At 44.4% G+C, this 14154-nt stretch overlaps 1 protein-coding gene across 1 annotated transcript in view; it reads left to right on the forward strand.

The window, feature by feature from the left end:
- Positions 1-14154, forward strand: part of LOC134346397 (coiled-coil domain-containing protein 152-like) — a 110880-nt gene that overhangs the window by 76461 nt on the left and 20265 nt on the right. Inside the window, exons 5-7 of the mRNA XM_063047755.1 lie at positions 5975-6039; positions 8040-8142; positions 9706-9833. Of these exons, the coding sequence (XP_062903825.1) occupies positions 5975-6039; positions 8040-8142; positions 9706-9833 (296 nt within the window). The remainder of the gene's footprint in view (positions 1-5974; positions 6040-8039; positions 8143-9705; positions 9834-14154) is intronic.

Here is a 14154-nt window from a genome sequence, read left to right on the forward strand (position 1 = left end):
AGCGATACTTTTACAGCTACAGAAAGGGTGGGTAATGTAGCAGGATCCTGTTTTGAGTCAGTATGGGTGGAAGTCAGGAACAGGAAGGGAGCAGTTACTCTATTGGGAGTATTCTATAGGCCCCCTGGTATCAGCAGAGATACCGAGGAGCAGATTGGGAGGCAGATTTTGGAAAGGTGCAAAAATAACAGGGTTATTATCATGGGTGACTTTAACTTCCCTAATATTGATTGGCACCTGATTAGTTCCAATGGTTTAGATGGGGCAGAGTTTGTTAAGTGTGTCCAGGACGGATTCCTGTCACAGTATGTTAACAGGCCGACCAGGGAGAATGCCATACTAGATCTAGTATTGGGTAATGAACTGGGTCAGGTCACAGATCTCTCAGTGGGTGAGCATCTGGGGGAGAGTGACCACTGCTCCCTGGCCTTCAGCATTATCATGGAAAAGGATAGAGTCAGAGAGGACAGGAAATTTTTTAATTGGGGAAGGGCAAATTATGAGGCTATAAGGCTAGAACTTGCGGGTGTGAATTGGGATGATGTTTTTGCAGGGAAATGTACTATGGACATGTGGTCGATGTTTAGGAATCTCTTGCAGGATGTTAGGGATAAATTTGTCCCGGTGAGGAAGATAAAGAATGGTAGGGTGAAGGAACCATGGGTGACAAGTGAGGTGGAAAATCTAGTCAGGTGGAAGAAGGCAGCATACATGAGATTTAGGAAGCAAGGATCAGATGGGTCTATTGAGGAATATAGGGTAGCAAGAATGGAGCTTAAGAAGGGGCTGAGGAGAGCAAGAAGGGGGCATGAGAAGGCCTTGGTGAATAGGGTAAAGGAAAACCCCAAGGCATTCTTCAATTATGTGAAGAACAAAAGGATGACAGGAGTGAAGGTCGGTCCTATTAGAGATAAAGGTGGGAAGATGTGCCTGGAGGCTGTGGAAGTGAGCGAGGTCCTCAATGAATACTTCTCTTCGATATTCACCAATGAGAGGGAACTTGATGACGGTGAGGACAATATGAGTGAGGTTGATGTTCTGGAGCATGTTGATATTAAGGGAGAAGAGATGTTGGAGTTGTTAAGATACATCAGGATGGATAAGTCTCTGGGGCCTGACGGAATATTCCCCAGGCTGCTCCACGAGGCGAGGGAAGAGATTGCTGAGCCTCTGGCTAGGATCTTTATGTCCTCGTTGTCCATGGGAATGGTACCGGAGGATTGGAGGAAGGCGAATGTTGTCCCCTTGTTCAAGAAAGTTAGTAGGGATAGTCTGGGTAATTATAGACTGGTGAGCTTTATGTCTGTGGTGGAAAGCTGTTGGAAAAGATCCTTAGAGATAGAATCTATAGGCATTTAGAGAATCATGGTCTGATCAGGGACAGTCAGCATGGCTTTGTGAAAGGCAGATCGTGTCTAACAAGCCTGATAGAGTTCTTTGAGGAGGTGACCAGGCAGATAGATGAGGGTAGTGCAGTGGATGTGATCTATAGGGATTTTAGTAAGGCATTTGACAAGGTTCCACACGGTAGGCTTATTCAGAAAGTCAGAAGGCGTGGGATCCAGGGAAGTTTGGCCAGGTGGATTCAGAATTGGCTTGCCTGCAGAAAGCAGAGGGTCATGGTGGAGGGAGTACATTCGGATTGGAGGGTTGTGAGTAGTGGTGTCCCACAAGGATCTGTTCTGGGACCTCTACTTCTCGTGATTTTTATTAACGACCTGGATGTGGGGGTAGAAGGGTGGGTTGGCAAATTTGCAGATGACACAAAGGTTGGTGGTGTTGTGGATAGTGTAGAGGATTGTCGAAGATTGCAGAGAGACATTGATAGGATGCAGAAGTGGGCTGAGAAGTGGCAGATGGAGTTCAACCTGGAGAAGTGTGAGGTGGTACACTTTGGAAGGACAAACTCCAAGGCAGAGTACAAAGTAAATGGCAGGATACTTGGTAGTGTGGTGGAGCAGAGGGATCTCGGGGTACATGTCCACAGATCCCTGAAAGTTGCTTCACAGGTAGATAGGGTAGTTAAGAAAGCTTATGAGGTGTTAGTTTTCATAAGTCGAGGGATAGAGTTTAAGAGTCGCGATGTAATGATGCAGCTCTATAAAACTGGTTAGGCCACACTTGGAGTACTGTGTCCAGTTCTGGTCACCTCACTATAGGAAGGATGTGGAAGCATTGGAAAGGGTACAGAGGAGATTTCCCAGGATGCTGCCTGGTTTAGAGAGTATGCATTATGATCAGAGATTAAGGGAGCTAGGGCTTTACTCTTTGGAGAGAAGGAGGATAAGAGGAGACATGATAGAGGTGTACAAGATAATAAGAGGAATAGATAGAGTGGACAGCCAGCACCTCTTCCCCAGGGCACCACTACTCAGTACAAGAGGACATGGCTTTGAGGTAAGGAGTGGAAAGTTCAAGGGGGATATTAGTGGAAGGTTTTTCACTCAGAGAGTGGTTGGTGTGTGGAATGCACTGCCTGAGTCAGTGATGGGGGCAGATACACTAGTGAAATTTAAGAGACTACTAGATACGTATATGGCGAAATTTAAGGTGGGAGGGTTATGTGGGAGGCAGGGTTTAAGGGTTGGCACAACATTGTGGGCCGAAGGACCTGTACTGTGCTGTACTATTCTATGTATCTATACTTTTCTGGTTGACTGCCAATTACTTGTGGTGTTCCTCAGGGGTAAGTATTGGGACTGCTGCTTTTCACATTATTTGTCAATGATTTGGAGAATGGAACTGATGGCTTTGTGGCAAAGATTGTGGATGATACAAAGATAGGTGGAGGGGTAGGTAGTGCTGAGGAAGCAAAGCAATTGCAGCAGGACTTGGATAAATTGGAAGAATGGGCAAAAAGTGACAAATGGAATACAGTGTTGGGAAATGTATGATTTTGGTAAAAGCAGCAATCGTGCGGACTATTATCTAACTGGGGAGAAGGTTCAAATATCAGAAGGTTCAATACGCAGGGGGACTTGGGAGTCCTCATGCAATAGTCCCAGAAGGTTGAATCTATAGTAAAGGAGGCAAATGCAATGTTGGTATTTATTTCAAGGAGAATAGAATATAAAAGCAAGGAGATAATGCTCAGCCTTTACAAGACACTAGTCAGGCCACACTTAGGAGATTGTCAACTGTTTTGGGCCCCCTATCTCAGAAGGGATGTGATCTCATTGGAGAGAGTCCAGAGGAGTTTCACGAGGATGACTCCATGAATGAAGGGTTAACATTTGAGGAGTGTTTGGCAGCTTTGGGCCTGTACTCACTGGAATTTAGAAGAATGTGTAGGTATCTCATTGAAACCTACCAAATGCTAAAAGGTCTAGATAGGGTGGATGTGGAGAGGATGTTCCCTGTGGTGCGGGTATCCAGAACTAGAGGGCATGGCCTCAAAATTGAGGGGCGCCTTGGACAGCAGAGGGAAGGAGGAATTTTTTTTAACCACAGAGTAGTGAATCTGTGGAATGTTCTGCCACGGACTGTGGTGGAGGCCAAGTCCGGGGGTATATTTAAGACAGAAGTTGATTGTTTCTTGATCAGTCAAGGCGTAAAAGGATATGGTAAGAAGGCAGGCGTATAGGGTTGAATAGGATCCAGAATCAGCCATGATGGAATGGTGGAGCAGACTCGATGGGCTGGATGACCTAATTCTGCTCCTTTGTCTTGTGGTCTCCTGGTCTTATAGATCGAGAGGTGGGTTGCATTTACTGCCAGCATTGATGCAAGGACATCCAACACTGCCATCTTCTGAAAAAACAGAAACACTGCAACTACTCTCAGTGGGGTGAAAATGGCCAGTGCTGGATGTGAATTCAGTGAAGTAATGCACAGTGCACTGAACCTCATTTGGGAAAAGTATAAATATGCCATTTCCCATACAGAAGTGGTTATCCTCAGCTCCCAGATGGGTGGGATCCATTTCAACACTCTTTCTCACTCTGACAAATCTACGCTTCTCTTTCTCCACTGCCAAGCTGAGTCCTAATGAATAGTCACAACACACATCAAAGTTGCTAGTGAACACAGCAGGCCAGGCAGCATCTCTAGGAAGAGGTACAGTCGACATTTCAGGCCGAGACCCTTCGTCAGGACTAACTGAAGGAAGAGCTAGTAAGAGATTTGAAAGTGGGAGGGGGAGGGGGAGATCAAAAATGATAGGAGAAGACAGGAGGGGAAGGGATGGAGCCAAGAGCTGGACAGGTGATTGGCAAAGGGATATGAGAGGATCATAGGACAGGAGGCCCAGGGAGAAGGAAAAGGGGGAGGGGGGAAAGCCCAGAGGATGGGGAAGGGGTATAGTCAGAGGGACAGAGGGAGGAAAGAGAGAAAGAATGTGTGTATATAAATAAATAACGGATAGGGTACGACGGGGAGGTGGGGCATTAGCGGAAGTTAGAGAAGTCGACGTTCATGCCATCAGGTTGGAGGCTACCCAGACGGAATATAAGGTGTTGTTCCTCCAACCTGAGTGTGGCTTCATCTTTACAGTAGAGGAGGCCGTGGATAGACATATCAGAATGGGAATGGGATGTGGAATTAAAAAGTACCTTGTATTTCCACCTGGGTATCGACAACCCACTGGTAACCCTTATCTCCTGTGTTATTATTCCTTCTCATCCACCCCAGACCATTTCATTTTGGACCACTTTCCATAAGTCTCCTCCAGTCCCCATCGCCCATGTTCATTCCCTTCTCCTGATTGGTACTATCCACCGTCTATCCACACATTTCAACCACTGGTTCCTCTTTCATTTGGTTCACCTTCCTTCCTTCTCAGATTCCAGCATTGGTAGCCATAGTGCTCCCACTAGCCACCCTCGTGCAGCTGTCTCCACCTTCATCCTCTTCCACCCCACCACCTCCATCTTTCCTTTACCTTGTTTCATTCAGAGACAGTTATTTATCAGATGTACATCGGAAGATGCACTGAAATGCGCAAGGTGCTGGGGCAAAGCCCACACATTCTGGTGCCAACATTGCACGACTCCCACACTCAGCACAAGACTCAACAAAACAGAACACACAAAGCATCAAAACAACAACAGCAAAACAAACCCTTTAGATATATAACACTAACACACGCACACACACACGCACACACACATGCACACACACACTCCTTCAACCACAGGACAGGCTTCTGGGTCTCCATTCCGTAAGACCATAAGACATACTGTAAAAGCATAATTATCATAATTAGGCCATTCAGCTCATTATCTGCTTTACCATTCCATCATGGCTGACTTATTATCCCTCCCAACCCTGTTCTCCTGCCTTCTCCCCATAACTCTGATGCCCTGACTAATCAAGAACCTATCAACCTCTGCTTTAAATCTACCCAATGACTTGGTCTCCACATCTGATTGTGGCAATGAATTCCACTGATTCGCCACCATCTTGCTGAAGAAATTTCTCTGCATCTCTATGTTAAATAATCGTCCCTCTATTCTGAGGCTGTGTCCTGAGGTCCTAAAATCACCCACTATAGGAAAAATCACTCCCAAAGGGCCCGCACTGTGCTGAACTGTTCTGTATTTTATGGACATGAATACCAGTCTCTCTGTTCAACATTCTTCCACACCATGTACTGTGTATTTTCTACTCCTATTTGCCTTCCTAAAATTCACCAGTTTATAGTTTTCAGGATTAAATTCTATCTGCCACTGCTTCACTCAATTTTCCAAATGATCTGTTGTAGAATTAGACAACCTTCCTCAAACACCACCAATTTCTTAGTTATTTGCAAATGTACTAATTGTGTGGGGAAGGGGGTTTATGTGTCTGTGTAGAGGTTAGTGGATTGCTGCTTCTGTGAGTTATGCTTGTGTGGGAATCAGCACGTGTGTTGTGGGGAGTGTGTTCGGATTTACACATGACCTTGTAAGCATCTGAATGAGTGCTTGCAGCTAAACATGATCCAAATTACCATTGAAATAAATTCATGTATTTTTAAAAATCACGGTGTTTGCAGATGAAAATGAAAAGCTGAAAAGAAGGATCAACTTCTTAGAAGAGAAGTTAAAAATGGTTGAACAGGTAGGATGTTCAAAATGCAACTTTACTCCGTTCCTCTGGCTGTGATTGTCCACTCAGCCGGTGAGGATTAAATTTACACACTTGTGATTTTATTACAAGTTAGCAATTGCACATGTCAATTTATTCCTTATATGATATTCTGTACGATTAACTAGTATAGCAAGTACAGATTATCATCTGATAATCTACTTTCATTATGTTTGACTTTACTTTAACATTGGCTTCACTGTGTATTTAAAGGGGGTCCTGCATCTCCAGATGCCTATATTAATCGCATTATTTCAAAGTTCTCACTATAACCATCGAGAAAATTATTTCTTCGGTTACAGCTTTAACAAATGTAAGGGGGTTCTCTGTAATGCTAACTGCTGAGGTAATAGGTTTTTCTCTAGCTGAGATGTTCGGGTTATAACTACAGATAACAGGGAACTAACCAATGGTGGGGGGGAAAGCATGTTATTCTATCTTGTATGTCTGGGAACCGAGCTTGTTCACGGTCTTTTCGTCGAGGAGAGGAGAAGAAGAAGAACGCACTCGGAACGCTCTGGTAGACCACCGGGGGCGGTCCCAGCCAAGGGTTGGCGGAGTTTGGAGGAGGTCGATTGGTGGAAAGGAGACCTGGTTCCGTGAGCTCCAACAAATTTATTTGTGCACAGACTGTTTAAAACAAAATATAAGTGGCGTCTTTTTCTTTTATGTTTTGTTTCTCTACTAACCACATAGTCACAGTAAGATTTATAAAGTGTGATTATTTAATCGCTTATTGTGTACTGTCTGATTTTTGCATTGTGGGTCTGTACTGGGGTACATTACACAGCATCCACACAAACTTGATTGCACAGTTTGGCAGGGCTGAAGGCCGCTTCCCCTAGACGAACACGAGCTGAGGCTTACACAAAGTTTGACTTTGTGGCAAAAACAAAACTGACTGCAGATATGAAATCTGGACCAAAAAGAGCAGAGAACTGGAAGAATGTAGCAGGTCAAACATCATTCTCTGAAACTGAAACTCCTGATGCAGGGTCTTCACCAAAGCATCAACTTACACTTATGTTATTTTAAAATAGCTGAAATAACAGGGCCCTGAGCACACATACTTTATTTTACTTGTGCACAGTGAGAACAGTGGGGTCCCTCTCACCATGCTGTTCTGAAGCCAGGACAGAAAACTGCTATTCGTATACAGAATTGGCTTATCAGTTATGGATATTTGGTAGACTGTGTATGTTTGAATTCCTTATTGCATGATCAATCACCATTCACATTAGAAATGTTAAAAGTCAACAGAAACAACAAGCTGACAACCAATGACAATTGTTCCTTAGGTGGTGCATGTGCCTTGGATCACTTATCCCATTACGAGACCCCTGGTGTACAAAGGGAATCTATGCTCTTCAAAGACCTTTCTTGCCTGAGCTGTCTGTGCTCTATCTGCAGTATATGCTTGCCTGGATTTTATAACACCATTAGACATAATAGCAGAATTGGCCCATTGAGTTTGCTCCACCATTCAGTCATGGCTGATCCTTTATCCCCCTCCTCAGCTCCACTCCCCAGACTTCTCCCCTTAACACTGAAATTTGGAATGCGGGGGGGTTCTCATTGAAACCTACTGAATGTTGAAAGGACTAGATAGGGTGGATGTGGAGAGGATGTTTCCCATGGTGGGGGTCTCCAGAACTAGAGGGCACAGCCTCAAAACTGAGGGGAGACCTTTTTGAACACAGATAAGAAGGAAGTTTTTTAGCCAGAGAGTAGTGAATCTGTGGAATGAGAGCGGTGGAAGCCAAGTCTGTGGGGATATTTAAGGCAGAAGTTCATAGTTTCCTGATCAGTCAGGGCATCAAAGGATGTGGCAAGAAGGTAGATGTGTGGGGTTGAATGGGATCCAGAATCAGCCATGATGGGATGATGGAGCAGACTCAATTGGCTGGATGGCCTAATTCTGCTCCTACGTCTTATGTCTTATGGCTTTGAGCTTGATCACGATATCCTTATAGGAGGAAAAGGACCATGTCAAGAGTTTGGTATTACAGCTGAAAACGATGGAGCAGGAGCAACAGTTGGAGCGGGCCGAGATTCAGCAAAACTTGAACAGGCGGTGTAAGTACATTCCTCAATACAGTACACAGTGATATGTGCCCACACTCCCCTTCCCGTTCACTTCTACAAATTGAAGAAGTCCTGTTCCTGGACTGAAGATCATGGATGTACATTGATGGGAGAGTTATGGGTATCAGTCAATAGGATTAGAAACATAGAAAATAGGTGCAGGAGTAGGCCATTCGGCCCTTCGAGCCTGCACCGCCATTCAGTACGATCATGGCTGATCATCCAACTCAGAACCCTGTACCAGCCTTCCCTCCATACCCCTGATCCCTTTAGTCACAAGGGCCATATTTAACTCCCTCTTAAATATAGCCAATGAACTGGCCTCAACTGTTTCCTGTGGCAGAGAATTCCACAGATTCACCACTCTCTGTGTGAAGAAGTTTTTCCTCATCTCAGTCCTAAAAGGCTTCCCCTTTATCCTTAAACTGTGACCCCTTGTTCTGGACTTGCCCAACCTCAGGAACAATCTTCCTGCATCTAGCCTGTCCAATTCCTTTAGAATTTTATACGTTTCAACAAGATCCCCCCTCAATCTTCTAAATTCCAACGAGTATAAGCCTAGTCAATCCAGTCTTTCTTCATATGAAAGTCCTGCCATCCCAGGAATCAATCTGGTGAACCTTCTTTATACCCCCTCTATGCAAGAATGTCTTTCCTCAGATTAGGGGACCAAAACTGCACACAATACTCCAGGTGTGGTCTCACCAAGGCCTTGTACAACTGCAGTAGTACCTCCCTGCTCCTGTACTCGAATCCTCTTGCTATGAATGCCAGCATACCATTCGCCTTTTTCACCGCCTGCTGTACCTGCATGGCCACTTTCACTGACTGGTGTATAATGACACCCAGGTCTCGTTGCACCTCCCCTTTTCCTAATCGGCCACCATTCAGATAATAATCTGTTTTCCTGCTCTTGCCACCAAAGTGGATAACCTCACATTTATCAACATTAAATTGCATCTGCCATGAATTTGCCCACTCACCTAACCTATCCAAGTCACCCTGCATCCTCTTAGCATCCTCCTCACAGCTAACACTGCCACCCAGCTTTGTGTCATCCGCAAACTTGGAGATGCTGCATTTAATTCCCTTGTCTAAGTCATTAATATATATTGTAAACAACTGGGGTCCCAGCACTGATCCTTGCGATACCCCACTAATCACTGCCTGCCATTCTGAAAAGGTCCCGTTTATTCCCACTCTTTGCTTCCTGTCTGCCAACCAATTCTCTATCCACATTATTACCATACCCCCAATACCGTGTGCTTTAAGTTTGCACACTAATCTCCTGTGTGGGACCTTGTCAAAAGGATTATGCAGAATAATAATTGGGCATGGACTAGATGGGCTGAAGGACCTGTTTCTGTGTTGCAGCACACTATGCCTCTATGACTGTTTGCGGGTACGCGGTATTGAGATAGAGAATCAGCCATGTCAGTGCTGAATGGTGGAGAAGGCTTGAAGAGTTGCATGCTTTTATCTGCTCATGTTTACCTTGTTTCTTTGCTTTGCCCTCTCTCTGTTTTTCTGAACTTGTCATTAAATTTTTGCCAGTTGAAGTAAAGGAAGCTGAACTCAACAGCGTTATTGATAAAAAGGAGGCAGAGATTCAGCGACTGAACAGACAGTTATCTTCTCAAGAGAGGGAGAAGCAGAGTGAGATCATCAAATTGCAGATGGAGGTAAGTACAGGATTGTTGTAACATAGATCACTGCAAGTCCGGTTCAAAGGTTCACTTGTGAGAATGGCAGTGGGGGAACTGCATTGCATTGGTTGTGGCAAGGCCCAGGCCTGGGGCATGGGGTCGTCTGCTGCAGTTGCCCAGGGGAGGAGATGCTGTGGCGGTGTGGGAGAGGCTTCTGTGCATACTGGAATCGATTCTGGGTTTGGGACTGGCTCCTTCACTCGGTGCTTCTCTCCAGCGTTCGCTCGATTGAAGAACAAGTTGGACACTCTTTTTCTGAAATCGTAATGATGTGTGTTATGTTGCGGTGTGCAGTGTGCTGTGTTTTGCACATTGGCACCAGAGGAATGCTGTTTGGTTTGGCTGTATTCGTCTGTAAGACCATAGGACCATAAGACATAGGAGCAGAATTAGACTATTTGGCCCATCGAGTCTGCTCCACCATTCAATCACGGCTGATCCTTTTTAACATGGTTGAATGATAATTAAATTTGAACTTGTCCATAATTATGTAGGGTGGATCATCCCTGCGTAGTTTCAGCCTGTTATTGAAGAAGGTGTGGTGGGGCAGGAGAGGTGTGGGGCTGCCAAGCGTTCTTCCCAAAGAAATTGATTGGTCAAGGTAGCAGTATCTGATACATTCAACAGTGTTATCCATACATCATTGTTTCCAGTGACAGAGGACATCACTTCGTTACCAAAAAGGATGACACGGTAGTGTACTGGTTAGCACAACGCTTTACAGTACCAATGACCAGGGTTCAATTCCTGCTGTTGTCTGCAAGGAGTTTATACATTCTCCCTGTGACTGTGTGGGTTTCCTCCAGGTACTCTAGTTTCCTCCCATAGTTCAAAGATGTACCAGTTGATAGGTTAATTAGTCATTGTAAATTGTCCTGTGATTAGGCTGGGGTTAAATCGAGCGTTGCTGGACATCACAGCTCTGAGCTGCAAGGGCCTACTCCGTGCTGTGTCTAAATAAAATACAACAGAATCTCAACATCTTCACTTCATCAACTGTCAGGTCAGAATCAGATTCTTTATCGCTGACATATGTCATGAAATTTGTTGTTTTGTGCCATACATAAATAATAACTATAGCTTACAATAAGAAGTATGAAATAAGTAAATTATGAAAAAAGTGAGATAGTGTTCATGAACTGTTCAGAAATCTGATGGCGGGTGGAGGGGAAGAAGCTGTTCCTAAAACACTGAGTGTGTGTCTTTGTGTGCTTGTACCTCCTCTCTAATGGTATTAATGAAAAGGGGACATGGGGGTTTAATGAGGCAGACATTCAGCTGTTCTTGAGGTGTCGCCTATTGAAGATGTCCTCAATGCTGGAAAGGCTGGTGCCCATGATGGAGCTGGCTCAGTTTATTTTTTTTTCCAATCACTGTGCTTTTCAGACATCAATTACTGAACAAGCTGAAATTTCTTCATCTAGGTATAAGAAAGACTAGTACTGAGATATTTATATGCCTTCCCATTGCTTAAGCACAAAAGGCTTTTTTTTTGCCTCTGCATAAGCAGTTAGCTAGCGGTAATAGAGTGGCTTAGTGTGTTTTTCAAAGAAAAAAGCGAACTGATAATTAGAATAAGCAAAGTTGTAGGCCTAACAAGGTGGGACTAAGAGTCCCTTTGTGGTATACAGTAGTTTACCAGTGGAGAGAGCAGAGTTTACTGACTTTGGCTCAAGAGGCTTCAGTGAAGAAGCAGAGGTGAGTCGTGGGTAAAGCTTTTGTAGTGGTTGAAAAGTCACCAAACTACAACTAATTAAATGAAGTAGGGAAGATGCAGGATCAGCTTATATTGATGGTGATCACATCTGCAGCAAGTGTTGGCTGCTTGAGGATCTTGGGCTCAAAGTTGATGACCTGGAATCTGAAATTCAAACACTGTGGCACATCAGGGAGGGGGAGAGTTACCTGGATTCTCTGTTTCAGGAGGTAGTCACACCCATTAGATTAGCTGCCTCAAATTCGGTCTGTGATCAGGGTCAAGAGGGTGTGACTGTAAGTGTGGTGGATAGTGGGATCCAAGAGACAGTGCTGGAGGAGCCTCAGCCCTCGAGCTAGTCCAACAGGTCTGAGATTCTTGCTCCCTGTGTGGATGAGAGTGGGGGCTGTAGGAAGGATCAGCACCCTAACTGTGGCACCGTAGTTCAGGGAGCCACTCAAAAGGATGGAAAGAAGAGAAGTGTGGTGGTAATTGGGGATAGTATAGTCAGGGGAATAGGCAAAGTTCTCTGTCGTGTGGATAGAGCATCCCGAAGGGTGTGTTGCCTGCCTGGTTCCAGGGTTCAGGACATCTTATCTGGCCTGAAGAGGAATTTGCTGTGGGAGGGGAAAGATCCATTTGATGTGGTCCATGTGCGCACCAATGACATGGGTAGAACGAGGAAAGAGGTTCTGCTGAGGGAATTTGAGCAGCTAGGGACTAAATTAAAAAGCAGAACCAAAAAGGTGGTCACCTCTGGATTACTACCTGAGCCACGTGCAAATTGGCATTGGGCCAAGTAGATTAGAGAGTTAAATGCGTGGCTCAAGGATTGATGTGGGAGAAGTGGGTTTGAATTCATGGGAAATTGTCACCAGTATTGGGGAAGGAGGGAGCTGCTCTATTGGGATGGCCTTCACCTGAACCATGATGGGACCTGGATCCTAGCGAATCACATAACTAGGGCTGTGGATATGGCAGGGGGTTCCACAGACTGGAGAAGTATGGATAAAGTAAAAGAGAAAAGTGTGGATAAAGATAGTAAAAGCAAAAGTTGAAAAAGAGAAAAGTAAGAGTAGAGTGAAGAAAAGTCAAGCACAAAAGAGACAAAGATTACTAGATTTTAAAAGCACAACGAGTATCAAGGCACTTTATCTGAATGCCCATAGTATTCGGAACAAGGTCAGTAAACTTGTGGCACATATCAGTATAAAGGGGTATGATTTAGTGGCCATTACAGAATCGTGTTTGCAGGGTGGAGAGGACTGGGAATTAAATATCCAAGGGTACCAGGTAATACGGAAGGATAGGCAGGAAGGTAAGGGCGGTGGGGTAGCGCTCTTAATTAAAGATGCGATCAAGGTGATAGTGAGAGACGATACAAGATCTAAGGAGCAGAATGTTGAATCCATCTGGGTAGAGATTAGGAATAGTAAAGAGAAAGAAATCACTGGTGGAAGTTGTCTATAGGCCACCGAATAATAACATTACAGTGGCACAGGCCATAAACATAGAAATATCTGAGGCACATAAGAATGGAACAGCAGTTATCGTGGGGGACTTTCACTTGCACATACTGTATATTGGGTGAAGCAAGTTAGTTGAGGCAGTCTTGAGGAGGATGTCATAGAATGCATCCGTGATGGCTTTCTTGAACTGCATGTTACTGAACTTACAAGGGAACATGCTTTATTGGATCTGGTCCTGTGCAAGGAGACAGGTAAAATTAGTGATCTTGTAGTTAGGGATCTTCTTGAAAGTGTGATCACAATATGATTGAGAGTGATCACAGTATGATTGTGAGTTCAATGTCCAAGGTTGCACGTTATATCGGAGGGATAGGAAGGTAGTCAGAGGGGGTGGTGTGGCTCTGCTGGTAAAGAATGGCATTAAATCAGTAGAAAGATGTGACATAGGATCGGAAGATGTTGAATCCTTGTGGGTTGAGTTAAACTGCAAGGGTAAAAGGACGTTGATGGCAGTTACTGTATATACAGGCCTCCCAACAGCGGCTGGGAGGTGGACCACAGGTTACAACAGGAAATAGAAACGGCATGTCAAAAGGACAATGGTATGGTAGTCATGGGAGATTTTAACATAGAGGTCGATTAGGGAAAATCAGGTTGGTAATGGATCTCAAGAGAGTGAGTTTATTGAATGCCGAAGAGACAGCTTTTTAGAGCAGTTTGTCGTCGAGCCTAATGGGGGATCAGCTATTCTGGATTGGGTGTTATGTAAGAACCAGAGGCGATTAAGGAGCTTAAGGTAAAATAACTCTTAGGAACCAGTGATCACAATACGATTGTGTTCAACTTGAAATTTGATAGGGAGAAAGTAAAGTCTGATATAGCAGTATTTCAGTGGCGTAAGGGAAATTGCAGTGGTATGAGAGAGGAATTGGCCAAAGTAAATTGGAAGGAGCTGCTGGCAGGGATGTCAGCAGAGCAGCAATGGCGTGCGATTCTGGAAAAAATGAGGAAGGTGCAGGATAGATGTATTCCAAAATTGAAGAAATACTCAAATGGTAAAATAGTACAAAATAATACAAAAGGGAAGTCAAAGCTATAGTAAAAACAAGAAAGGTCATACAACAAAGCAAAA

The sequence above is a fragment of the Mobula hypostoma genome, chromosome 5, assembly GCF_963921235.1.
Source record: "Mobula hypostoma chromosome 5, sMobHyp1.1, whole genome shotgun sequence".
NCBI lineage: Eukaryota > Metazoa > Chordata > Chondrichthyes > Myliobatiformes > Myliobatidae > Mobula > Mobula hypostoma.